The sequence below is a fragment of the Dasypus novemcinctus genome, chromosome 13 (assembly GCF_030445035.2).
Source record: "Dasypus novemcinctus isolate mDasNov1 chromosome 13, mDasNov1.1.hap2, whole genome shotgun sequence".
Lineage (NCBI taxonomy): Eukaryota > Metazoa > Chordata > Mammalia > Cingulata > Dasypodidae > Dasypus > Dasypus novemcinctus.
Genome location: NC_080685.1, coordinates 45,789,553 through 45,817,245, shown reverse-complemented (window position 1 = coordinate 45,817,245; position 27,693 = coordinate 45,789,553). Strand labels below are relative to the sequence as shown.

Here is a 27,693-nt window from a genome sequence, read left to right as displayed (position 1 = left end):
CAGAGAAAGCAGCAGATTTGGGGATGAAAATCAACAGTTCTGACTTCAATTGTATCATTGATATGGAGACAGTGGCCGTGGTAGTTGCTGAAGACAGGGAGAGGGAAGAAAAGATGTGATGTGGGGGCATTTTCAGGACTTGGAATTGTCCTAAATGATATTGCCAGGAGAGATGCTGGACATTATGTATCCTGTCATAACCCACTGAATGGACTGGGGGAGAGTGTAAACTACAATGTAAATTATAACCCATGTGGTGCAGCATTGCTCCAAAATGTATTTACCAAATGCAGTGAATGTGCCACAATGATGAAAGAGGTTGTTGATGTGGGAGGAGTGGGGGTGTGGGGTTTGGGGTATATGGGACCCTCTTGCATATTTTAATGTAACATTTTTTTGTGATGTATGTATCTTAAAAAAAAAAAGTTCTGATTTCAAGATTCAGATGTCTAACAGGCATCTAAGTACAGAAGCTGAGTTTTAAGTTGAACATATAAGTTTGGAGTTCAGGGGAAAGATCAGTTGGAGATATAAAATTTTGTATGGTCAATAAATAAATGCTCTTTGCAAATATTTTATTCCCTCTTTATTTTGAAAAGTTTAAAAAGACTAAGAAAAGTAAACAGGAAATTTAATAAGATTGTCTAATGAGTTTCAACTTTTAGAATTAATACAGAGAAAAACTACAGAAGACAATAATGGCTGAAAGCAAAGGGTAAATATAATCAACATTGGCAATATTAAAGCAGATGTAGCTGACAGAGGTATGAAATAAAGAGAGACGGAGGTAGAAGGAAGGTTGGAAGCATTAATGTTACAGAATGGGGATTCAAGAGATAATGTCTATGAATGACAGAAGGGAAAAAAGAAGGTTTACTACATTGTTTATAAAATTAAAGTGATTACTAGAGAGATTGACAACTAACTATAACGACTATACTGAGAAGACTAAGTCTTAAAATGTGGGAGTTGTATAAGCAAGATAAATACTCATCTATTAGAGCAGGAAATCAGTAGACAATGCCTAAAGTTGACAAATCAATAAAGGACAATGTAAGAATATTATTAGAGATATGAAAGAAATCACCAGAAGATCTAAAATCAGCAATGACTAAAGGAATGGGAAAGGAATGAGGGGAGGCAAAGCAGATATACTGCTTTTTATTATAAGCCATTCTTTACTACTTGATTACTTTTTTAAACTCTGTGCATATACTACTTGAGCCGAAAAGGAAAAAAAGTTTTAAGTTTTAAAATAAAAAATACACACCTAAACTGTATTTTAACTGTAAAAAATATGCACAAGAAAAAGTAATACTTCTGGGTATATAACCATAAGCACTTTATGGTTCTCCTTTTCTTTCTGCTTAAGTTTCAAATGTTGGGTTCCTTAGTGGTTAGAGCCAAAGACTTCATTTCATATCATAATATCTTCTCAGGTGATCTTTCTAGTCTCATGTTTTCAATGAACAGCTAGAGTAGCACTTTCCAAAGTATGTTCCATGGATTGTCTAGATGAAAATCACCTGAAATGTGTTAAAATACAGATTCCTGGACCTTCAACTCCAGAGTTTTGTTTTTTGTTTATTTTTTACATAGTTTCTTCAAAAGGTAAGTTAAAAGCATGGTTTTCAGATCATTCATTTTCTATAATGAAATAGGGGTATTCTAATGTAACAGGGATAATATCTTTAGGAATATAATAATAGCTAGTCCTTATCTGTCCATTGATTTTCATATCAAGAACCAACCTAACAAACCACAGCACTTGTTTTATAAAATAAAGGCATTCCTGAACACTTCTGCCTTTGCCAACCATATTATACATCTCACAATTCTAGGGGGGAAAAAAGAGAAAATATAAAAGGAGTAAAACTACGTGATTTATGTGTTGACTGGAATAAAACAGATGAAGTAAAAGGATATTGTAGTAATCCTAGAAAGAGAAGATAGCTTAAATTAGGTGGTAGCCTAGAGATACAGAATAGTGGATAGATCCAGATATATTCTGGAAATAGAACTGATTTTTTTAATAGATTGGATGTGGATGTTAAGGGAAAGAGAGGGATCAAGAATAACTTGAAAATTTTCAGGTTTAATCACCAGATGAATAGTCGTACTATTTACTAAAATGTAGAAGACTACAGATTCAGGGGAGAAAATCCATTATTTGTTTTGGTCATCTGAATCCTATAATCAATCTTAGTACCACTAAAAGCAAGACAGCCAGACATTGTGTGCCTTATGTTACACAATACAAATCACTTAGTTTTATCTATGAATATTCCTGCCAAAAAAATTGAATCTGACTCTAATCAAACCCCTAGTCGAACTTTTAACTACAATAAATACAAAGTATAGAAAAACAAGGTAAACGACACCACAAGAAAACAAACAAAAATCTAGACTGCTGAACACTCTATATGAAAACTGATTCAGTTTTTGTAACAAGTCAATGGCAGGGAACAAAAGGGGGAAGACTGCTCTAGATTAATAGAGATTTAAGAAGCCTAGCAATCAATGTATAAACTTTGCTTGAATCTTCTTTGGAACAAACAAGTATAAAAAAAAGGTTTTTTTAAAACAATCAGGGGGCATTTAGATGATGCCAGAGAAATACTGTCAATCATGTTAGATTATATAATGACACTTCAGTTACGTCAATAGTTTCAGCTGTGAAAAAAAAAAAAATGAGATAGTAAAGAAAAATATGGCTAAATCCTGGTAATTGTTAAATCCAGGTGTTAAGGGTAAAAGAAGTATGTTTGAAATTTTTAATAGTAAAAATGAAAAAGAAAGGGTTCTGTTTTGACCCTGTTAAACTTGGGCTACTTGATAGACATGCAAGTGGAAATGTTAAGTAGAGAATTTGATACACAAATCTGGAATTTCAAGAAGAGGTGGATTCATGGGATTTTTTAAAGGCACTGAGTCTGGACAGGGTTACTTAGTCATGAGACTGGATAGGGTCACTTAGAGATAGAAAAGCCAAAACAGAATCTTAGTGCATGCCAACATTTAACGGTCAAGAAGTGGAACAGCCAGCTAAAAGATAGAGAAGATGCAGTTAATGAGAAAGGAAGAAAATCTAGAGTGTGGTGTTAGCAGAAACCAAGAGAAAAAGTATTCCAAAAAGGAGGATACGCTCAATCTATGTCTGAAGTTTTTCAGACAGGACCACTGTATCTGGAGACATGAAGGTCACTAGTGACCTTAACAAAAGCAGTTTCAGTAGTAAAAGGCCTTTGATAATATTAGAAAATGCTCATTCATATTAATACTTTAAAAAATTTCCCATAGACTTTTCTAAATTTAAATTATATTTTGATGTTTTAATGTAAAGCTTTATTCTCCATCTTATTATATTTAGTCATAATACCTTGTGGAATTACTGGTATATTTCATCAGTTAAACACTACTAAAATTTTTCATTGTTGAGAATTAGCTATAACTTACACAGCCATCATGCACATTCAGAGTTGCTTCAAGTTTTAATCTTTGGATAAATTCTCTTCTTCCTGTGTAAAAAGAAAAAAGAACTAAATAAATCATATAATTTATTGCTGAGAAAAACATAATATTGAAGTTAAGAGCTTAGTATCTGACATGAGGCAAATCCAAGCTCTAATTTCAGCTATACCATTTGTAAACTGAGTGATCTTGGGCAAATTAACCTCCTCTTAAGTCCTAGTTTCCTCATTAGAGTACCTACACCTCACGTGGCTGTTGTAAGGATTAAATGATTCAAGGAATGGAATGGGCTTGGCACAGTGTCTAAACTATAGTGAACATTCAAATGGTCATTCATACATCCATCCATTTATTCAGTCAATATTTAATGAGCACTCACACTGTTCCAGGCAATATTCTAGGAGCTAGGAATACAATAATAAAACAGAACAGAAAGAAAAAGAAAAATCCCTGCCCCTCTAGTGAGAGAAGAAAGACAATAAATAAGATGTCAGTTGGTAAAAGTGTTATGCAGAAAAATAAAGAGCAAGGAAAGGGGATAAGGGAGGACTGGAAGCAGGGGGTAGGATTTGGGGCAAACCACAATTATGAGAGGCCACCTATTTTAAAACACATCTCAATTTCAGAAATGTTAAAATATTTTAAAGCTATTTTTAGAATAGATAAAATACGGCAGCAAAAAAAAAAAATTAAATTGGCCTAAAGGCTCATCAATAGGAGAACAGTGAAAATATTGCAAAACTACAATAAGTCCCTTCTTTGAGAAAGAGAAACATGTCTCCCTTTTGGAAATGAATCATCTTTACTTAAAGAGACATTATGAAGCAAATCATTTGGACGAAAAGTATATTTACTCTGAAGCTGTACTGAAAGTAAGCTGATTTTATGACAAAGAGCCATAATTAGGTAAGTAATCAGGCTGATGAGCTCTCAAATAAAGTTAAATTTTACTTTGCTCTATACACCGTCATAAGGGACGGATTTCTCTATAGTTTTCTTGCCATTCAATGTAAAGAGATCAAGATCCTCTTGAAGTCAAATTGTTTTATTTTCTTTCTTCCTGTTTCTAACTGGTTACAAGACTAGGTAAAGGATGAATATTATACGGGTTTTTAAATAAAATTAAAATGGTTACCTGCATTAGGAATTACCTAGAGCAACCCCCTTTCTGAGAAATGGCAGAGACTTTTTAGAAGGAAAACAAATTGGCTAAGGACAAATATAGGCGAGAAAGACGACATTCCTAATAAACTGCAATATGAGCAACACTTAATGATAATAAGATAGTCTCAACCAGGTAAGAAGAGCCTATTAAAAATGGACAAATACACTAAACTAACCAAAGAATATTTGCTCCCCACTTTGTAAGACCCTCCCACACAATGAAAAACTTCAAAGCCACCTAATCATTGTAACTTCCCACTTGAAATCCCCTAATTACCTTTATAAGCCAGTGTAAACTATTCTTCATCTTGAGACACTAACACTACCAGTTTGAGATCTCCCTACTTAAGCAGTTTGGCTTTCAATAAACCTACAGCTTTGATCATATTGTGACTTTGTTTCTTTTAACATAATTAAATAAACAAATAATTGTATTATTTTGGGATGCTGTATGGTTCCTAAATTTATTGAAATCAAACAACCTTGAGAAATTCAGAAAAGTATTTCCATGAATTAGGTTGTACCTGATCTAATTTACTTTTCAAGTCTGATTTTTGGTTTGAAAAAGTTTGTTAATTGTAGTAAACTGATAAATTTTTAAAAAGCATTTCTTCCTTTACCCCAAGGGAGGGTTTAATAATCCTGCTGAGTCAGAAATAAGAGTTAAGAAACAAAATATTAAAATTAATAACATAACAGCAATTAGGACTCATTAAAATAATAAAGAACTAAACATTTTATCCCCAAATTTTAAAATATGGTTTGTAAACATGGCTTTCTCATGTCTGAAGGAAAAGATGGTGGGACATAAGGAAAGACAAAGTGAGTTCTTTGAAACTTATACTGTACTGAGAAATGATAGACACATATATCCTGAATGAAATTTTCATACATGATTTTAGAGGTCAATTTGATGGTGTCATCCAGACAAACCCTAAAGTGTGTTATTAGAGAAAACTAGAGCAAACATTCCCTACCCTTTAATTAAATGTCACTTTACCAAGAACAGAACGTGAAAGCCACCATAAAAGTCAGTTTTACAAAAACTTAGCCCCCTCAAATTAAAATAAAAATAAACTTCTTATGTGATTATTACTAAAAACGGTAAAGAGTCCATCCCATTTGCAACTTAACAAGTTATCCTGCCATTTCATGGATACAGGCAGAAGTACAAGGATTTTACTATTCATGGAACAGCAAGCAGTATGAACTTCAGGTTCATGTTGGTTCCCTTGCTCCCAAGTCCCACAGGGCAATGGGAAGCAGCAGCCTGGGTGACTGCTGTGCATATAGTGAGTTAGCATCACAGCTAAGGAATACCAAACAAACCTGCCAGACCTTTGTCCAGAGGAAGATATTATCTTTATTATACTGAATGATGAACAAATCTGCCATCTGCTCTGGAGGAAGACACTATATTTATCTTCCAAGGTTGTATACTATAAAAACATCCTTGAAAAGATAGTCTGAAACAAAACAACCAGTAGCTCTGCTCAAGAGGTGTTAGAAATGCAGAAAAGTCCATGAAAAATTGTCTCCCAACAATTCTACACTTGACAATGTACTTACCTATCATTGTGACTTCCTCAAGTTTCTCCACACCCTAAACTGTCTCTTAACAGTTCTGACTCTACTGTGGCATTCTGTTCTTTATTAAGAGATAAGTTCCATAAGAAGAGGAATACTTTTGTTTACCCAAGTATCCAACTGCCCAGAACAGTGCCTATCATGAAGCAAGCATTCAATATACATTTGCTGAATCAGTGAATAAATGAATGGAATAATATTCAATCTGTTCTGGAATCTGTTACCATTCAACACATAGTGGACATCTTTCAATGAAAAGAAATATAGAGCTATTGCTTATTTTTAATGACTGTGCAACTTACTACACACCTTCATAATTTATTCATATATCCATATCCCTTACTAAACTATGAGATGCTTGGGAGAAGAAATGTTAGGTCTGTGTTTAAATACTAAACTTGGAACTTAAAACACATACCTCGGACAAATTACTTACCCTCTGAACCCTTAGTTATATTTGCGAAAAAAAAAGGGGGGGGGGTATTAACAGGTTTATCATGAAGAATACACTAATTAACATATGAAAAATCCCTAGGAGTGCAGACACTTAAGATTCATTCTCTCCTTATGTACATGTGGTATTATTCTAAGTTAATACTGTCTGAATAGAGGTGATGAAAAAATGACTTCATTAAAGAGCTGAGGCAACACCTGCCAGCTTAAAGGGAAACGAATAAGGCTAGTGATAACTGAGAAGCAGAGATGTAAAAAAATTTTTATATTCTTTACTTGACCCTCTTTTCCCTTTGAGTTACTCTTCCTTAATGCCAAAATTTCCAGTCATCAACATATGCTGCCTTCCCTAGCTTACTATCGGGTCCTTCTCCTTAATTGTCCCATTTACCCCCCTTCTCTCCACTGGTTTTGTTCTCAGAAACCACAGATGATCAGTTAATTCAATGGTCTCATTCACAAACCATTCCTCCCCACCAAACCCTTCTACCCGCCCCCGTATAATTTCTCACAGCTAACTGCTGTCTTGAAATAATCTTCCTTGACTACCACAGTATCTTACCAGAAAACCAAGAGAAATAAACACCAAAATGTGCCAGTCCTTCAAGAAGAAGCAGGATAAAGAGGCAACTACCATTAAATTGCATAAAAAGAAAACAGCAAAACTTTAAATGAATTTTTCAAGGCCAAATGTAAGCCAAAGAGACAGTTTGGAACCTTGAAGAATCCTGGACATAGGCAGAGTCCATACTCAGTCACCAGCTTTTTCATGAGCTTCCACTTAGTGCTCACCAGAAACACTAAGACCTGAGAGGGCCGCTGTCTCTTAAGGCACAGGAACCAAATTTCGCCCATTTTCCAGACCCTTCATAGCGAGCAAGAGCCTTAAACCCTGGAGGAATCCTCCCAATCAGGGTGTTGGCAAATTCCACAACCTCTAAGAGGCAGAGCCAAAACCTGTCTGCTACTGGTGGAGAGGTAGGAAATTCTTACACCCCTATTCCAGGCAGAGGCAAGCTGCACAAGGAAGGGGTAATAACCATAAACTGCCTCTCCCTGAAGAAAGAACAGGAAGCTCTCTCCCATTCCTACCATGAACAAACAATAGTAAAGTGTGGTGGCTTTGTAATGTGTCAACTCAGCTAGACTCAACTACATTCCCTGTATGATTCTGGTTAGGGTGAGTCACAAGTCATTTTTCTACAAGATTTGGAGAGTGAGTAGAAGTAAAACAATAGCCACATTGTTTTTAATATTCATACACATTGTTCATTATCTGTTGGCTCACCTTGATGCATGAGCAGCAACCAAGACTATAACTGCCCTGCCTTCCCATGGATCCTTATTTAATTTCTTCAATTGGGCCAATTCTGTCTTTAGGTCTATGACAAAGTGTGCCAGCTTCCCCTATATAATACTTCAATAAGACAGGAGACAGTAAGAACTGACACAGATTCTAGTCTGTCTTCATGGATTCAAGCTCATGTTAAACGGTGGGTTTACAAGCTTAACCTTATTCCCTATCACTTTACAACCATCTTCTCTTCCCGACTGCCTGTCCTGCAAATGTCAAACCCCAGCATCAGACATGAAGATAACAACCTTATAAAGACTGTTCAACAAGCTCCCACAATGGCATAATGTTAAATCCCTGTTATAAATCTCTTTTTGTATAGGTGTGTGTCTCCTAGTGTTACTGCTTCTCTGATTGAACCCATACACAAATAAATACTCTCAGCAACTAAGACTAGAGGGGAATAAGACTAGAGGGGAACTTCCTCAACTTGATAAAGAGCATCTACAAAGAAACATACACCTAACATCAGACTTAATGGTAAAAGACTGAATATTTGCCTCTAAAATTGGGAACAAAGCTATGATGTCCATTCTTACCACTCTTATTAAACATATAGTATTGGGTTCTAGCCAGTACAATACACATGGAAAAGCAGATATAACACTGTCCCGCTATGGGCAGATGACATGATAGTTTCCAGAGAAAATTTCCAGGAATCTACCAAAAAAAAAAAAAAAAAATTCAAGAACAAATAAGTGAGTTCAGCAAGGTTGCAGGATATAAAACCAAAACAAGAAAATCAACTGCATTTCTACATACTAATAATGAACATGTGAAAGTCAAACAAACAATCACTTACATTGCTGTAAAAAGAAAAAATGCTTAGGTATTTGTCTAACAAACATGCTCAAGATATGTACCCTGAAAACTGCAAAATGCTGATGAAAGAAATCAAAGAAGAGCTTATTTACTGACCTACCATGTTCATGAACTGGAAGAGTCAACATAAAAAAGACATCAGTTTTTCCCATCTTGATCTACAGGCCAATATAATACAATTCCTATCAAACCCCGTCAAGTTATATTGGAGACACAGACAAGGTTATTGTAAAATTTATATGAAAAAAATTGAGGACCTAGAAAAGATAGAACTTAGAAAAAGTAGTGGGAGGAATCACTCTATCTGATGTTAAGACTTACTAAATAGCTACAATAATACAGTGTTGGATAGACAGAGAAAGAAAATAGAGAACTCAGAAACAGACCCACAAAAATATGCACAACTGATTATTGACAAAAGTATAAAAGTAATTCAATGGAAAAAGAATAACCTTTTCAACAAATGTGCTGGAGCACTGGACATTCATAGGCATAAAAATAAACCTCAATCTAAATGCCACAACTCTTGAATGTAACATTTAAAAGAAAATAAAGAAGAAAAAATAAATAAATAAAAGAAACTGGAAACTGAAAAATAAATAAATGCCACAACTCACACAAAGATTAACTCAAAACGGATATGGATTAAAATGCAAAATGTATAACTACAAAACTTCAGGAAAAACACTAAGAAAAAAATCTTCAGAATCTAGGGCTAGTTTACAAATTCTTAAATGTAACACCAAAAGCATAACTCATAAAAGTAAAACTAATAAATGGGTCCTAATCAAAATTAAAAACCTTTAGAAAAGAAAAGACCCTGGGAAAGGTACCGAGCTATCCCTCCATACATGAATGGATAAACAAAATGTGGCACATCCATAAAATGGAATATTATTCAGTGATAAAAAGAACTGAGCTATCAAGCCACCAAAAAAAAGGAATAAACTTAAATGTACATTGCTAAGTGAAAAAGAAAAAAAAAGGAAGAACCTTAAATGCATATTCCTAAGTGAAAGAAGCCAATCTGAAGACTACATTTTGTATGATTCCAACTATACGAAACTGCAGAAAAGGCCAAACTATAAAGACAATAAAAAGATCAATGGTTGCTATGGGTTTGGGGATGGGAAACAGGGGACATAAATTAATAGGGAAGCATAGGGCATTTGGGGGGAATTGAAACAATTCTGTACGATAAGTTGATGGTGGATATATGACACATTTATCAAAACTCATAAGACTATACACGCAAAGAGTGAACCCTAATATCAATTTAAATTACTAATAAGGTATCGATATTTATTCACCACCTGTAACAAAAAAGAATGCAAGATGTGGTAATGGGGAAAGACCCTATGGCTAAAGAGATAAAGGACATGCAGAAGAAACTAGGTAAGCAGTAAGAAGAATCTGAAAACATGAATAGAAAAATACAGCTTATGGGAATGAAAGACACAATAGGCACAATCAAAAACACATTAAAGGTAAGCGGTTGTGGCTCAAGAAGTTGAGTGCCTGCTTCCCACATATGAAGCACCAGGCTCGATCCCTGATATCTCCTAAAAACAAAAACAAAGCAAACAAGCAAGCAAGCAAACAAAACAAAATTCAGAGAAGCCAGTGTGGCTCAGTGGTTGATTTTTGGCTTCCCACATATGAGGTCCAGGGTTCAATCCCTGACTCTGTCAACTAAAAAAAAAACAAAAAAAAAACACATTAAAGACATATAACTGCTGCAGAAGACAGAGCAGCTGACACTGGAGAGAGATCAGAGAGAGAGAGAGGGATGAAAAATAACTGAACATGGGCTCAGGGAGTTGAATGATAACATGAAGCATAACAGCATACATGTCATAGGAATTCCAGAAGAAGTAAAGGAAAAAGAGAATTTGAGGAAATAATGGGTGAAATTTCCCCCAGTTCTTATGAAAGAAATGAATGTACATGTCCAAGAAGTAGAGCATACCCCAATCAGAAGAAATGTAAGTAGACCTACTCCGAGACACACACTACTCAGAATGTCAACATAAGAAAATCAATTATTTTAATACACCCACCAATAAATCGCTGAAGATAATTTACATGATCATCTCGATTGACTCAGAAAAGGCATATGACAAATACAGCACCCTTTCTTGATAAAAACACTCCAAAAGACAGAAATTGAAGGAAACTTCTCAACATGGCAAAGTGCATATATGAAAAACCCACAGCTAACGTTATATTCAATAGTGAAAGACTGAAAGCTTTCCCATTGAGACCAGGAACAAGAAAAGGATGCCCACTGTCACCACTGTTATTCAATAATGTGCTAGAAGTTCTAGCTAGAGTATAATTAGATAAGAAACAAATAAAAGGCATTCAAATTGGAAAGGAAGATGTAAAAATTTTGCTAATTGCAGTGATAGGATCCTATAGCTAAAAAATCCCCAAAAATCCACAACAAAGCTATAGAACTAATAGATGAGTTCAGCAAAGTGGCGGGATACAGGTTAATACACAAAATTCAGTTGCATTTCTCTACACTACTGATGAGCAATCTGAGAGGGAAGTCAGAAAAAAATTCTATTATAAAAAGCAACCAAAAGAATCAAATATTTAGGAATAAACTTAACCAAGGATATAAAGGACCTGTATTCAGAAAACTACAAAACACTGCTAAAAGAAATTTTAAAAGACCTAAATAAATGGAAGGACATTCCATGTTTATGGATTGGAAGACTAAATATTGTTAAGATATCAATTATACCTAAACTGACTTACCACACTCAGCTAAGATGGAGTTGAAGAAGGACAACCACCACACCATGGAGCCTAGAGTGATTACAACTGAAAATGGGAGGATTGCATCCAGCATCCAGGTGGAATCTGAGCCTCCTCTTGACATAGAGGTGCAATGGACACAACCAATCCAATGTCCACATAGAAGAGGTGGCATTGGATTGGGAAAAGTGGACATAATGGACAAAGGGTATGGGGAAAGGCAGGAAGAGATGAGAGGTGGAGGCGTCTTCGGGACATGGAGCTGCCCTGGATGGTGCTTCAGAGGTAAACACCGGACATTGTAAATCCTCACAGGGCCCACTTGATGGAATAGAGGAGAGTATGGGCCATGATGTGAACCAATGTATATGAGGTGCAGAGGTGACCAAAGATGTACTTACCAAATCCAATGGATGTGTCATGATGATGGGAACGAGTGTTGTTGGGGGGGGGGGGGGAGAGGGGGGGGTGGGATTGAATGGGACCTCACATATATATTTTTAATGTAATATTATTACAAAGTCAATAAAAAATAAAAAAATTAAAAAAAAAAAATTATACCTAAACTGATTTAAAGATTCAAAGCAATCCCAACAAAAATTCCAACCAGCCTTTTTTGCAGAAATGGAAAAGCCAATTATCAAATTTATTTGGTAGGGTAAGGGGCCCGGGATAGCCAAAAATGTCTTAAAGAAGAACAAAGTTGGACAACTCTCACTTCCTGACTTTAAAGCATCACGTAGCTACAGTGATAAAAGCAGCACGGTACTGGCATAAAGATAGATTGAGCAATGAATTGAGAATTCAGAAATAGACCCTCATATCTACGGTCAAGTGATTTTTGACAAGGCTATCAAACCCACTCAACTAGGTCCGAAAAATCTATTCAACAGGTGCTGCAAGAAGTGGATATCCAAAGCTAAAAGAAAGCCCCTTTCTCACACTTTATACAAAAATCAACTCAAAATGGATTTAAACATAAAAGCAGAATCATAAAACTCCTAGAAGAAAAGGTACAGAAATATCTTCAAATCTTGTGGTAGGTGGTGGCTTCTTAAACCTTACACCCAAAGCACAAGCAATAAAAGAAAAAAATAGATAAATGGGACCTCCTCAAAATTAAACACTTTTCTGCCTCAAATGACTTTGTCAAGAAGGTGAAAAAGCAGCCTATTTATTGGGAGAAGATTTTCATAAACTGTACATCCAATAAGGGTCTAATCTCCATTTTATATAAAGAAATCATACAACCCAACAGTAAAAAGACAAGCAACCCAATGAAAATATGGGCAAGGCAGCGGATGTAGCTCAAGTGCCTGCTTCCAATATACAAAGTCCTAGGTTTGACCTCCGGTATCTCCTAAAAACAAAACCAACCAACCAAACAAACAAAAAACCAACTTGAGGGAGCTGGTATAGCTCAGGGATTGAGCACTGGTTTCCCAAATACGAGGTCTTGGGTTCAAACCCAGGTCCCGGTACCTTAAAAAACATACATATATGCATACTTACTATATATGTAGTATATACATATATACCTTAAAAAACATATATGTGTATATTTATTATATATGTAGCATATATATAGCACATGGGCAAAAAATATGAACAAATATTTCTAAAGAAGAAATACAAATGAACAAAAAGCACATGAAAAGATGCTCAACATCCCTAGATATTAGGGAAATGCAGATCAACACTACAGTGAGAGTGGGAGCAAACGTACCTCAACCGGTTGAGTGCCTGCTTCCCACATGGAAGGTCACAGGTTCAGTTCCTATTGCATCTTAAAAACAAACACACACAAAAACAACAAGCTTCCCACATACAAGGTCTGGGGTTCAATCCCTGGCCCCTGGTACCTTAAAATTTTTTTAATTAAAGGTACATTTCATGCCTTACATAATGGCCAGTATTTAAAAAAAAAAAAACAGAAAACTACAAAGGCTGACAAGGATGCAGAGAATAGGAACACTCCTACACTGTTGGTGGAAATGTAGAATTGTGCAGTCTCTGTGCAAGACAGTTTGGCAGTTCCTCAGGAAGCTAATATAGAATTGCCATATGGTCCAGCAATCCCACTGCCAGAAATATATTCAGAAGAACTGAAAGCAAGGGCATGAAAAGACATTTGCGGGAAACGGACTTGGCCCAGTGGTTAGGGCGCCCGTTTACCACATGGGAGGTCCGCGGTTCAAACCCCGGGCCTCCTTGACCCGTGTGCAGCTGGCCTATGCGCAGTGCTGATGTGCACAAGGAGTGCCATGCCACGCAGGGGTGTCCCCCTGTAGGCGAGCTCCACGCACAAGGAGTGTGCCCTGTAAGGAGAGCCGCCCAGTGCGAAAGAAAGTGCAGCCTGTCCAGGAATGGAGCCGCACACACGGAAAACTGACACAGCAAGATGACGCAACAAAAAGAGACAGAGATTCCCTTGCCGATGGCAACAACAGAAGCGGACAAAGAAGACGCAGCAAATAGACACAGAGAACAGATCCCCGGGATGTGGGGGGGAAGGGGAGAGAAATAAATAAATCGTAAAAAAAAAAAAAAAAAGATTTACACACCAATGTTCAAAGCGGCATTATTCACGCTTGCTAAAAGGTGGAAACAACCCAGGTGTCCATCAACCCATGAATGGATAAACAAAATACGGTATAAACATACAATGGAATATTATTCAGCTGTAAGAAGAAATGAACTTGGGATGCATATAACGACATGGATGAGGATACTATGTTGAATGAAAAAAGCCATACACAGAAGAAGAAATATTATATGGTCTCATTGATATGAACTAAATACTATGAGTAAACTTATGCAGGTAAACTATAGAGTACATGTTACTAGGAGATAGAATGTAGATTGAGAAAAGAGAGCTGATGCTGAAGTAAACTTATGCAGGTAAACTATAGAGTACATGTTACTAGGAGATAGAATGTAGATTGAGAAAAGAGAGCTGATGCTGAATGTATGTAGAATGATGTTTAAGGGGGACTGTAAATTTGGGGAAATGGTCAGAATGAATGGTAACACTTTATAGTGAGTATAATCAATACTGCTGATTTATAAATGTGATTGTGGCTGAAAGGGGTAATCTAGGGACATTAATGTCAACTGAAAGAAAGCTGAGGATCATCTAGGGACTGTATAACAGTGATTTTCAGTGGCGGATGATGATTGTGGTTAATAATAGAAATACAAGAATGTTCCTCTATTACCACATGTTAATATGGAGATACATGGGGAAAATACAATTAATGTAATGTGTAGACAATGGTTAACAGTAATATTGTAATATTTTTAAAGCAATGGCAAAAAAAGGTCCTATATCAATGCTAAGGATCAAAAATAAGGGGATATAAGAGAGTATAGGATTTTTCCTTTTGGATTAATGAAAACACTCTGTAATGGACTAGAACTGATAATAGCACAACTCTGCAATGAAACTGAGAGCCACTGAGTGTACACTTTGGATGGACTGTACAAAACAGAGGACCATACAGCATAGTGAACTCTGAGGTGAATGATGAACTGTGATTAAAAGTACAAGTATGAGAACATTCTCTTATGAACTATAACAAATATACTACTATATGGTGTTAATAATAGGATGGTTTGTGGGAAAAACGTACCAAATATAAGCTATGGAGTACAGACAGCAGTGATATCATGATGTTCTTTCACCATTTTTAACAAATGTGTCACAATGTAAGATGTCGGTGGTGGGGTAACATATAGGAACCCTGTATGGTATCCATGATTGTTAATTCACAATTCTCAAATAGAAATATATATATTTAAAATTTTTTAATTAAAAAAAACTTATTATAAAGGTACAGTAAGCAAAACAGCATGGCACTGATGCAAGGACAGACATATACACCAGTATTGAACTGAGAATTCCAAAACCAACCATCTTATTAATAATAACCAACTTATTTTTGACAAGGGTGCCAAGTCCACTCTACTGGGTAAGAACGGTCCCTTCAAAAAATAATGCTGGTAAACTGTATGTCTGTATGCAAAAGAATGAAGATGGATCCCTATATATAAGGACAAGAACTATAAAACTCATAGAAGAAAACATACGGACGCATCTTCAGGACTCTGTGTAAGGCAACGGTTTCTAACCAAAAGCACAAGCAACAAGAGGAAAAAAATGGTAATTGGGGCTTTATCCAAGCTAAAATCTTCTGTGCATCAAAGAATTTCATCATGAAAGTAAAACAACAACCCACAGGATGAAAAAAAATATTTGGAAACCACATATCTGATGAAAGTTTAATATACAGGATATATTTTAAAAATCCTACAACTCAACAACAAGACAAACAACCCAACTAGAAAATAGTCTTTACACTTGAATAGACATTTCCTCAAAGATGATATACAAATGACCAAAAAACAGTTGAAAAGATGCTAACATTATTATCCATTAGGGGAAAGCAAATCAAAACCATAATAAGACACCATTTCACACCCACTAGAATGGTCAGTATTAAAAAAAACAGAAAACAGGGAGTAGATGTGGCTCAAGCAACTGGGCGCCTGCCTCCCAGATGGGACGCCCTGGGTTCAGTTCTCAGTGCCTCCTAAAGAAGACGAGCAGCCGCTGCAACAAACAGAATCCGCAACCAGCAAGACGCTGCAAAGAGCAGATGCCACAACCAAGTCGATGCCACAACCAGCAGATGTTGCCACCACCACAACCAGTAGACACCACAACCAGCAGACACTGCAGATGCCGCACCAAGCAAACACCACAACCGCTGCAACCAGCACAGGCTGTAACCAGCAGATGATGCAACCAAAAAACGATGCAACCAGTAGAGAGCAGAAGTGGCTCAAGGGGTTGACAACTCACCTCCCACATGGGAGGTCATGGGTTCCTTTCCCAGTGCCTCCTAAAGAAGATGAGCAGACAATGAGAAGAGAGACGAGGGAACCATCTGGGGGTGAGGTAGAAGGAATAAATAAAAACAAACAAACAAATAAATATTAAAAAACAGGAAATAAGTTTGTGGATAGGATGTGCAGAAATATAAACACTCGTTCATTGTTGGAGGGAATGTAAAATGGTGCAGCTGCTGTGGAAGACATTTTGGCAGTTTCTCAGAAAGCTAAATATAGAATTACCATATGATCTCGCAATCTCACTTCTAGGTATGTACCTAAAAGAATTTAAAGCAGGGACTGAAACAGATACTTGCACACTAATATTCACAGCAGCATTATTCACAATTGCCAAAAGATGGAAGCAACCCAAGTATCCATCAACTGATAAAAAGATAAACAAAATGTGGTATATACACACAATGGAATACTATTTAGTTATAAAAAGGAATGAATTCTGATACATGCAACAATATGGATAAACCCTAACATCATGTTGAATGAAATAAGTCAGACACAAAAGGACAGATGTTATTTTTTCTCACAGATATGATCTCGCAAGATCCCACAGATAAAAAATATTTAAAATAAGTAAATTCATTGAGTCAGGAACTAGAATACAAGTTACCCGGGGCCAGGGTGAGGTTAGGGAATGGTGGGGTTAATGATTGGTATAGATATCATATTCGGGATGATGGAAAAGTTTTGGAAATAGTGTTGATGATAGCACATTATGTAAGTAATTAGCTGCAATGAATTACATATTTGACTGTGATTAAAGGTGAAATTTTAGGTTGTATATATATTACTAGGATAAAAACGATTGTTTTAATACTATAAGACTGTACATCATAGTGAACCCTACTTATATTATGGACTATAGTTGATAAGAGAATTATAGTAAGATTCTTTCATCAATTTTAACAAAGGTACCACACTCTTCTAACATGTTACTAACAAGGGAGGGCATATAGGAACTCTGCATTTTCTGCATAATTTTTCTATAAACCTGCAATCTAATGAAAAAAAATTACATTAAAAATCAACAGTCTTAATGTTTAAGCTTAAAAAGAACTTAAGTCTGTTCATGTGAAAATGACAATGACCATCTGATTTATCTATGCTGATGACAGACAATAAGACATTAGGTTCATTTTTATAGGAGATACATAATTAAGACAATGTGGCAAAACTTGTGTGTAGAAAGAACAATGTAAAATGAGGATCAGGTTAATTTGTTCACAATGCATAAGCCAAATAAAGTGAAAAGATATAGAAATGCTTTATGATTGCCAATGTTAGCTTGTATATATTAACTGTATTACTACACATAGCTAATATATATTTTAATACAGTTAATATATAAACTATTATTTGCTTAATTTAAAATCACTGAAATCAGTAAAGTTAAACTCAAGGTATTTTGACAGTGGCAAGGTGTATCATACAAAAAAAGAAGGGGGAAAGACCCTACTCTATACTTCAACAAAACAACCACAGTGAAATATTACTACACATTTATTTGAACGGCTAAAATAGAATAGTGATAACACCAAATGCTAATGAGGATGCAGAGAAAGTAGATTACTCATACATGGCTGATAATATAAAATAGCACATATAGTCAAACTGGAAAATAGCATGATAGTTTCTTATAAAATTAAACAATGTATTTACCATATGACCCAGTAATTGTACTCTTGGATATCGTCCCAGAGAAATTAAAACTTATGTTCCTACAAAAACCTTTATAAAAATTGCTCATGAAACCTTTATTCTTAATTATCCAAAACTGAAAACAACCCAAATATCCATCAAGAAATGAATGGGGGGAAACGGACTTTGGCCCAGTGGTTAGGGCGTCCGTCTACCATATGGGAGGTCCGCGGTTCAAACCCCGGGCCTCCTTGACCCGTGTGGAGCTGGCCCATGCGCAGTGCTGATGCGCGCAAGGAGTGCTGTGCCACACAGTGGTGTCCCCCGCAAAGGGGAGCCCCACGCGCAAGGAGTGCACCCGTAAGGAGAGCCGCCCAGCGCGAAAGAAAGTGCAGCCTGCCCAGGAATGGTGCCGCCCACACTTCCCGTGCCACTGACGACAACAGAAGCGGACAAAGAAACAAGACGCAGCAAATAGACACCAAGAACAGACAACCAGGGGAGGGGGGGAAATTAAATAAATAAATAAATCTTTAAAAAAAAAAAAAAAAAGAAATGAATGGGGGAAGCGAATGTGGCTCAACTCATAGAGCATCCATCTACCATACGGAGGGTCCAGGATTCGATCTCCAGGGCCTCCTGGTCCGTGTAGTAAGCTGGCCCACAGGCAGAGCTGCTGCCCACAAGGAATGCCGTGCCACGCCGGGGTGCCTCCACGTAGGAGTGCCCCACGTGCAAGGAGTGCACCCCGCAAGGAGAGCCACCCTGCGTGAAAAAAGCACAACCTGCCCAGGAGTGGTGCAGCACACACAGAGAGCTGACACAACAAAAAAGACACAGTTTCCCAGTACCGCTGGATAATTTAAGCAGATGCAAAAGAACACACAGCGAAAGGACACAGAGAGCAGACAACAGGAGGAGAGGGAGAAAAATAAATAAATCTTTAAAAAAAAATTTTTTTTTCCAAAAAGTGGAACATAGTGTGTGATCTATATATCTTTCAAAAATAAATAAAAAAATATTTTTTTAAAAAGTGAATGGTTAAACAGTATTATATCCAGACCATGAAACAACAGTAATAAAAAGGAATGAACTACTGATATACACGACAACTTGGATGGATCTCAAGAATTATGCTAAATGAAAAAAGCCAATCCCAAAACATTCCATACTGTATGATTCCATTTATATAACATTCATGAAAAGACAAAATAACAGACATGGCGTACAGAAAAGTGGATGCCAGAGGTTGAAGATGGGGAGGGATACCCCCCCTTTTACTGTGGCTATAAAAGGGTATCAGGAGGGATCCTTGTGATGGACCTATTCTGTAGCTTGAATGTGATGCAGTCACATTAATCTACACATGTTAACATCACATGGGATTAATTTACCCACATGCAAATGAGTGCATGAAAAACTGCTGAAACCTGAATACAGTCCATGGAATATCAACTGCCAGGTTGTGATGTTGTACTATAGTTATACAACATGTTACTGGGGAAAACCAGTTGAAGGTTATATGGGATCTCTTTATATTATTTCTTTCAATTGCAAATGAACCTATAATTATCTCAAAAAGTGTTAAAATTATTAAAAAACAAAAAAAACAAAACCTTCTCAGAAAGAAAACTCCAAGCCCAAAATGCTTAAGGAAAAAAGTAATTTCAATTCTACACAACCTATTGCAGAAAAAATGGAATACTTCCAACTTATTTTGTGAGGTCAGGATGACTCTGATACCAAAACCCAAAAAAAAAGGTACAATTATAGATTTATATCCTTCGTGAACACAGACAAAAAATTCTGAACAAAATTGAAACCAGCAAGACATAAAGGATAATTTATCATGACCAAGTCAGATTTAGCTCAGGAACTGAATGCTGTTTCAACATTCAAAAAAACCAATCAATATGTCAATATACCATTTTTAATCAATTTTATTGAAACATATTTATATATCTTACAGTCCGTCTAAAGTGTACAATCAATGGCTTTTGGCAGAGTTGTGCATTCATCACTAGAATCAATATTAGAGCATTTTCTTCACTCCAAAAAGAAAACGCCTCTCCCCCTTAGTAGTACCTCTCAATCCCTCTATCCTTCCCCTGCCATATTATAACTGCTAATCTATTTCCATCACTATAACCTTTCTTTGTATTTACATTTTGTATAGATGGAGTCAATATGTAGTATACCATATTAACAAGTGAATATGTGAATAAAAACGAATAAGTGAAAAAAATCAATCATCTCAATGGATGTAGAAAATGCCTTTGGAAAATTTCAACAACCATTCATGATAACAATCAGAAAACTAGAAATAGAAGGGAACTTCCTCAACCTGATAAAGGTCGTCTACAAAAAAAATCTACAGCCAACATCATACTTAATGTAAACATCATACTTAATAGTAAAAGGCCAAATGTTTTCCCCCACCCCGCAGGATAAGAAAGAGTCAAGGATGCCTACTGTGACTACTTACTTCTATTCAAGAATCTATTGGAATACTGGCCAGTGCAATCAGGCAAAGGGGGGCAAAAAAGGTAGACAGGTAGAAAAGGAAAAAAAAAAAAAACAACCTTGACATGCAGTGACATAATCACCTACATAAAATCCCCAAGAAACTGCAAAAAATAAATAAAACTGATGAGAAGGCTTATTAAAGCTGCAGAATGCAAAGCCAATATCTTAAAAAATGTATTTCTATATACTAACAATGAACAATTGGATACTGAAATTAAAAAGCATTATCTAAAAATAGCTTTTAAAACACTAAATACTAGTGTGGCTGAGGGCTGGGATTTGAGGGAAGTTGCAGGCGGGGCCAGGAGAGCTGGCTACACCTTGTTTGTTTCCTTTCACTTCCTTCCTTCTGCAGCTTGTCCGGACCAGGAGCCGAGCCGGACTTGGGTGGAGCGCCTTTGCCCCCTGGCCTGAGCACCCACCCTACTTGATCTGGGGATCCAGCTATGAGTGCTCGGTAAATAAGAGGCGTTTGGAGTGATGGGCCGGAGACCACATGAGGTAATGCACGCTCGGTTTTGAGTGGCTAGGGGAGGGTAAAAACACCCAAAAATGGAGGACTTTTCTATCGGGACCAGTGGCCTGGACAACAGACCTTGGTTTGGAGAGACACTGGCCAAGGACTGAATCATCAATTTAGGTGTTGGAAGATTAACATCTTTGTTTCCAGTAACGCTGATCAGTGCTTTTGTTTTTTCTAAACTACCTCCAAAACCACTGAATATATTTTTGTTGTCTGCACTTCTGAATAGCATTGCTGCGTGCATACTTATCTACTGTTATCGACAGAGACTTAGAATAGAAATTTAGAAGTCTAATTTACTATATTTTATTTTCTATCACCATGTTATGTATATGTGCAAACTTGTACTTCCCTGTGGGAAAATGAGGCCGCCAAGGAGAAATACTTACCAGAACTCTTCAACGCTGCATGTTAAGACTGTGAAGAACTGGATAAGGTATGCTGAACAATCTCCCACAGGAATCTAATATATGATTTTCATGTTAATTGTAAACCTAAATTCCCTCTTGCAAGGGAGACATATCATAGGTCACTTTGCTTTTTTCTTTAAGGAGCTAATGTTGATGATGTTGCACTTAAACATTCCAACTCTTAAAGCTCAAACAACACAAGTAATTTTCACTTTTGAAAATTAAAAAAAATTTACAATGTAATTGCATGGCAAAAAGGCTAAGTAACAAACTAAATCTTGCATGTTAAGAGAAATATTCTTTTATTTCTGTTAAACCAAAAATACAATTATTGTTCGCTATGCAACCAACTTTTGCTTATAACTAAACTTAATTTCACATTAACAAAACATAGTGAAAAGACTACTTTGATTGTGACGTTCTAATTATAAGAATAAATATAATAATCTATACCCAAAAAAAACATTAAATACTTAGGAACAATTCCAACAAAATATGCATTGTAAGTTGTATAATGAAAACTACAAAACTGCTGAGAAAAATTAAAGAATACCTAAATACATGAAGAGATATACCATTATCAAGACTTGGGAGATTCAGTATCATGAAGGTGTCAGTTCTAAAATAATTTATAGATTCAACATAATACCAATCAAAATCCCAGCAAACTTTTTTATAGAAATTCACAGGCTTATTCTAAAATTTATATGGAAATACAAAGGACCTATTATAGCCAAAACAATTGAAGGGGGGGACGAGAGAACCAAGTTCAAAGTTATTTATTACACTAGTAGATTTCAACACTTAACTATAAAGACATAAGGTACTGGCATAAGGATAGACACCTATATCAATGGAACCTAATAGAGCCCAGAAATTTATCTCTCTATATATATATAAATAACTGATTTTCAATAAAGAGGCAGTATTTTTATAAATGATGCTAGATCAACTGCATTCATATGCAAAAGAATGTATCTGGATCCTTATCTTCCAGCATAAGTAAAAATTAACTCAAAAATTTTCACAGACCTAAATTTAAGAGCTAGAAATAGAAAATTTCTAGAAGAAAACACAGGAGAAATCTTTTACTTTGGATTAGGTAAAGATTCTTAGATCGAACTTTTAAAAATGAAGTATCTAAAAGACCCTGTTAAGAAAAAGACTACACAAAATGGAAGAAATATATGCAAAATGCATATCTGACTAAGAACTCATATAATATATAAAGAATTCTTATACTCAGTATTAAGAAGATAAACTTGAACACTTAACCAAAATACACAGATGGCAAAAGAGCACATGAAAAGATGCTTGACATCACTATTCATCAAGGAAATGCAAATTAAAACCACAATGATACACCTGTAGACACTTAATACAAAAGCTAGAATTAGGAAGACTTACAATATCAAGTGCTGATGAGAATGGAAAACAAGTAGAACTTTCATACACTGCTGGTGGGAATGCAGTATGGTACAATTATTTTAGAAAACAGCCTGCCAGTTTCTTACAAAGTTAAACACATCATACAATCTAGCAATCCCACTATAGCTATTTACCTAAGAAATGATAATTTTAAAATGCCCTATCTTAGTTTTTTTTCAAAATTAGTAAACTTTATATCAACTTCAAAAAATAAAACAGACAAGGCAGCTAACATTATAAAACCATTACTTTTAAAAATCTTTTTTTCCAAGACATAATTAAAAGAAAGTTCCACAATTTGATATCTTCCTAGTTAGACATAAACAGTCTTTAAAAAAGCAAAATCTGCTCAAGTACCTGGGAACCCCACCTAGACACCACCCAGAACCGTTTTGCAAACCAAACCTTGACTAAATGGGTATTTGGCTGGGTCAACACTAACATTTTTAATAACATGATACAGAACAGAAACTAGAAAGCATCCCACCTAATAAGGCTAAATACATTTGGAGAATCTTTAATTTTTGTTGGGTAAGTGTAAATGTATTCACCATGTAAACGTATTCTGTGGCTCATGGTCAAAACGTTGGAAAAACATTGCTCTAACAACATATCTGTAATATAAATTCTATTCTGTCAAAAGCCACTATCCCTTCTAAGGGATATCCCACTATCCCACTATCCCAACTCAATGCATGGTATTCCAGGGAGGAATGGAATCAGTAGAGGTACCATATTGTCTACAGTTGTCATGACTGCTAATATGCTTCTAGTGGTCAAATATTCCACTAACTTTCTCCAAAGAATAACAAAGGAGGTAAAAGTCAGAACTTACAGAGCTTCATATAATAAATATATTGTAACTTGGCAACACATTATGAAAAAACTGGTCATTTAGAATGTAGATGTATTTGGGATACGCTAACGAGTAATTTAAATGAAAAATTACCATTTCAATAATACTTTACTAATGATATTCAAAGGATACTGACTTCCTAAACCCTTACAAAAAAAGATTTCAATGTCTACTAAATTTTTTTTTAAATTGTCACTGGCTGACTAATCAGAATTTAGATATTTTATATTTATATTAAGTATATTATACATTATAGTAAACAAATTCCTTTGAAAGTTTTTCAGTTTTACTTTAGAAGTTTAAATTTTAATAATAGCAAAGTCTGTCAAAAATGACAGAAACATGAGGAGCTACATAAACACTGAATCAAAATAAATGTGTAGAAACTATAGTTCTTTTATACTCAATTTATGTTCTAAATATAACATATTAGAATGAAATGTGCCTACATAAGCTATTGCAACTATCACAAAATTACAAAGCACTACACTAGTTAGTATACAGGGTCTTCAGAAACTCTGGAACAATTAAAACTATAGTTGTATTTGACTCTCAACTTTGAAAATAAAATTATTCTTTAAAAATCCTACACTGGAACTTAGGCTCATAAAGATTAGAATCCCTAACCACCTCTGAATCTGTGCCAAGCCAAAACAACAGTTTTAGCTCAAGTGAATCCTGTGAATCTGGGTGATATATTTTCTCCTAATTAACATGACAAATTATTAAACTCATTCAGACAACATAAAAGGGTGTTTTGTGAGCTGGAATATTCTTTGATGGGAAGAAAAAAAGGAATTAATCAAATTTAAATAAAATTCAACTACAAAGCTTATATACTATTATAGGAAAGGCATACTATGGTGAAATAATTTGAAAGGCAAATGTTAACCAAAAAATCCAATTTTATTTAGTGTAAGTCATTATTAGAAACACAAACAATGGCAACATTTTAGCAAAATACTTAACATACAGAACAGTATATACACACACAGAAGCTATGTATACTGTCTAACACAGGATAGTCTTCGGACTTTTAAAAAGAAGGCTTTATATGGAGTACTTCAAAAACTAACTTTAAAAACTTCATTAATTCAGGGACTACTAATTTGATTGTGCTGTTTCCTGACTGCTAAGCCAATTTTGGCAATGCCATGTGGAACAGTTGAATAAACTAATGGTGTAAAGAAAGTCTACTACGAATGAAAAACAATGAATTACTTTAAAGCTGGTTCAAATACTTAGAAAACCACTTCTAACAAAAGCTGTACCACGAATGTCCTAATTATAAAGTCTTATTGGCACAAAATATTAAGGAATACCCCATATAAATACACATATTTGAAAATAATTCAAACTTTTTACTGAAGCCACTAGAACCTTACCCTTCAATCTCCTCCACCCAATACACTCCATCCCACTGGGAAGCAGGGTGGGAAGGGAAAAAGAAAATGTATGATTTTATTATATTTTAATCAACTCGATCATAGCTGCAGCTGAACGAGACCAGAATAAAAAGTTCATATAAAAACTTAAACATAAATTCTTATTTACACTCTCCAAGTGAGATTTTAAAAAAACAAATTATAAAGTTTGTTTTCAGTTAAAAATAGGTCCTTTCTCAGCAAATTCTAAAAGAAATATTGCATGCACCTCCTTTTAGGTTAATGATAAAAAAACAAAAAAACACTCTGCAGGTTTAAAAGTGATTAATCACCACTCCAAGTATTTATCCCAGAACAAATAAATGCACGAAAGGCACGTAGGAGGATGTTCATTGCAGTGCACTTAGTAACAGCCAACGTCCATTTAGAAAGCAACGTTGAGTCGACCACCGTACCCTCATACTATTAAGTATAAGATAGTTTAAAAGACTGAATGGATTTATTTTTATTACCATGGAAATATCTCCAAGATGTAGTACAGAAAAAGCATGTTATAAAATGCTTACAATATGATACCATATATGCAGGTCACTCACACAAAGTACACATTTCTATATGGACATATATGCTTATAAGAATGTAAAGAAAGGTTTGAAAGAATATTCAGCAAACAGGTACATTGTTATTTCTTGGAGGGGAGGATGTGAAATTGAATGGGAGGGATCACAAGGGTTTTTGCTTCATTTTTATTCTCTGAATTTTTACAAGGAGAATATATTCATGTTGCTTGAGGCACTAAAAAACAAGATGCATAAAAAACACATGCTAACTTCTCTTACATAAAACCAGGACTGTTGGCTGTGACGAGATTTCATTTAGCCAAAACCAAATGACAGCAATAGTTTTACCTAGGAAGTGACAAAACGGGATAGAAAAAATTTACTTGATGTTATCTTTAAATTAAAAATAGAAAAGAAGCTCTAATGGAAAGAATACACAGAAAGAAACCAAAAAGACCCTTACTGAATATCCTTCCACTTTTAAGAAACTGGACTTTCCTATAGTTAGCTCAGGCATGACCCAGAATTCTCACAAAACCATGTTATCCAAAACGAAAAACAGTGGAAGACTGTTCCGTCAAGCACTGAAGGTTGTTTTTAGAAAGCTTAACTAAGAAACAGTAAATGCCAATTGTGTTTTACAGGGGTGGGAATAGGAACGTGAAACCCAACACCACCTTAAAGCGGTCAAAACGAACTGAACCTCCCAGACGAACCGCGGAGGCGCGCGGGGGTGGGGAGGAGAGCTCAGCTATCACTTTTCAGGTTTGGCTTAAAGCCGCAAAAACAGTTTCCGCCGACTCTATATGCAGCGTGAAGTCCCTGAAGGTGGTCGACGCGTCGCAGCCAACACCGAAATCCTCCGGAGAGTGAGGGGGAGGAACAGAGGGATCAACAAAAACTTGGGTCCTCCGGCTGAGCGGAGAGCGCGTTGAAGAGCAAAAGCGCCAACTTTCGCTCCAAACGCGGTAGCTCCGCGAGACTAGGGCAATCTTCTCCCGAGTCCCTAGCCAGTGACGACCCCAACACCTTTCCTCGAAAAGTACCGCCCGCCCCACGCCCGGCCCCCCACGAAGAACCCAGCAAGGGAGGCGGCTGGCAGCAAGTAGGGGTGCTTGAGCGTAGGAGCACCCGAGCGCGGGGTCAGTCGGCCAGAGACCCCACCCACACCCTGGAGAGCCCGGGGGGCCCCTGCCCAAGCGCGGTCCCACCTCCAACAGCCCCCGCGGCGTGGCCCCCTCCCCCATCTCCGGGCGGCGACCTCAGCGCCTCCGCCCCGGGGGCCCCGCTCACCCAGGTAGCGGCTCCGCAGCCGGGACGGGTCCTCCAGCCCGAGGGACCTTTTCCTCACGTCCCACAACAGGTGTGGGCAGCAGCCACCCCGAGACATGGCTCTGCTGGAGCGGGGGTACGAGGGGAGACCCCCGAATGGGGGAGGGGAAGAGGAGGGGACCCGCGGATCAACACCCAAGCCGCACCGGCACCATCCGCGCGCCGTCCCTCGCGGGCGCAGCGAGTTAAACCGTGGAGGCGGAGGCGGCGGCAATGCCTTCGCCTCCAAAGCCCGGCCGCACCCGGGCTGGAGCTCGCCTCATACTCTCCTTCTCAGACTACCCAGAACATCCAGAGATCAGCAACAGTCCCCTCCCTCTGGCCCCCCTCCCCCGCCAACAGGAGGCGGAGGCGGCCGGGACTCCTCCCTCTCTTCGTCCTCGACACCCTCCCCGCCAAGCCTTTCTCGCGAGAGGACAACCACTCCCAGAACTGAGGCCGGTGTTCGCCCGGCTGCCCTCATCCTAAAAAAGTGGCTTCGGGCCCCTCTAGCCAATTTCCTAATCT

The 27,693-nt window shown here is 36.7% G+C and overlaps 1 protein-coding gene and 1 long non-coding RNA gene across 7 annotated transcripts in view; one reads left to right on the top strand and one right to left on the bottom strand.

The window, feature by feature from the left end:
• Positions 1–21,701, top strand: part of LOC131280918 (uncharacterized) — a 56,286-nt gene extending 34,585 nt beyond the window's left edge. Inside the window, exons 2-3 of the long non-coding RNA XR_009188614.1 lie at positions 21,048–21,193; positions 21,583–21,701. This is a non-coding gene — a long non-coding RNA (uncharacterized lncRNA). The remainder of the gene's footprint in view (positions 1–21,047; positions 21,194–21,582) is intronic.
• DCAF6 (DDB1 and CUL4 associated factor 6) overlaps positions 1–27,656 on the bottom strand; it is a 173,157-nt gene extending 145,501 nt beyond the window's left edge. For 3 of the 6 annotated variants that reach the window (XM_004464192.4, XM_004464193.4, XM_004464196.4), the window contains exons 1-2: positions 27,148–27,584; positions 3,457–3,518 (exon numbers count right to left, since the gene is read on the bottom strand). In XM_004464192.4, the coding sequence (XP_004464249.2) occupies positions 3,457–3,518; positions 27,148–27,244 (159 nt within the window). In that variant the 5' untranslated portion in view covers positions 27,245–27,584. Of the gene's footprint in view, positions 1–3,456; positions 3,519–27,147 lie in introns of all 6 variants that reach the window. The other 3 variants (XM_004464197.4, XM_012527432.3, XM_012527431.3) reach the window with 2 other exon arrangements.
• Positions 27,657–27,693: the final 37 nt, after the last annotated feature.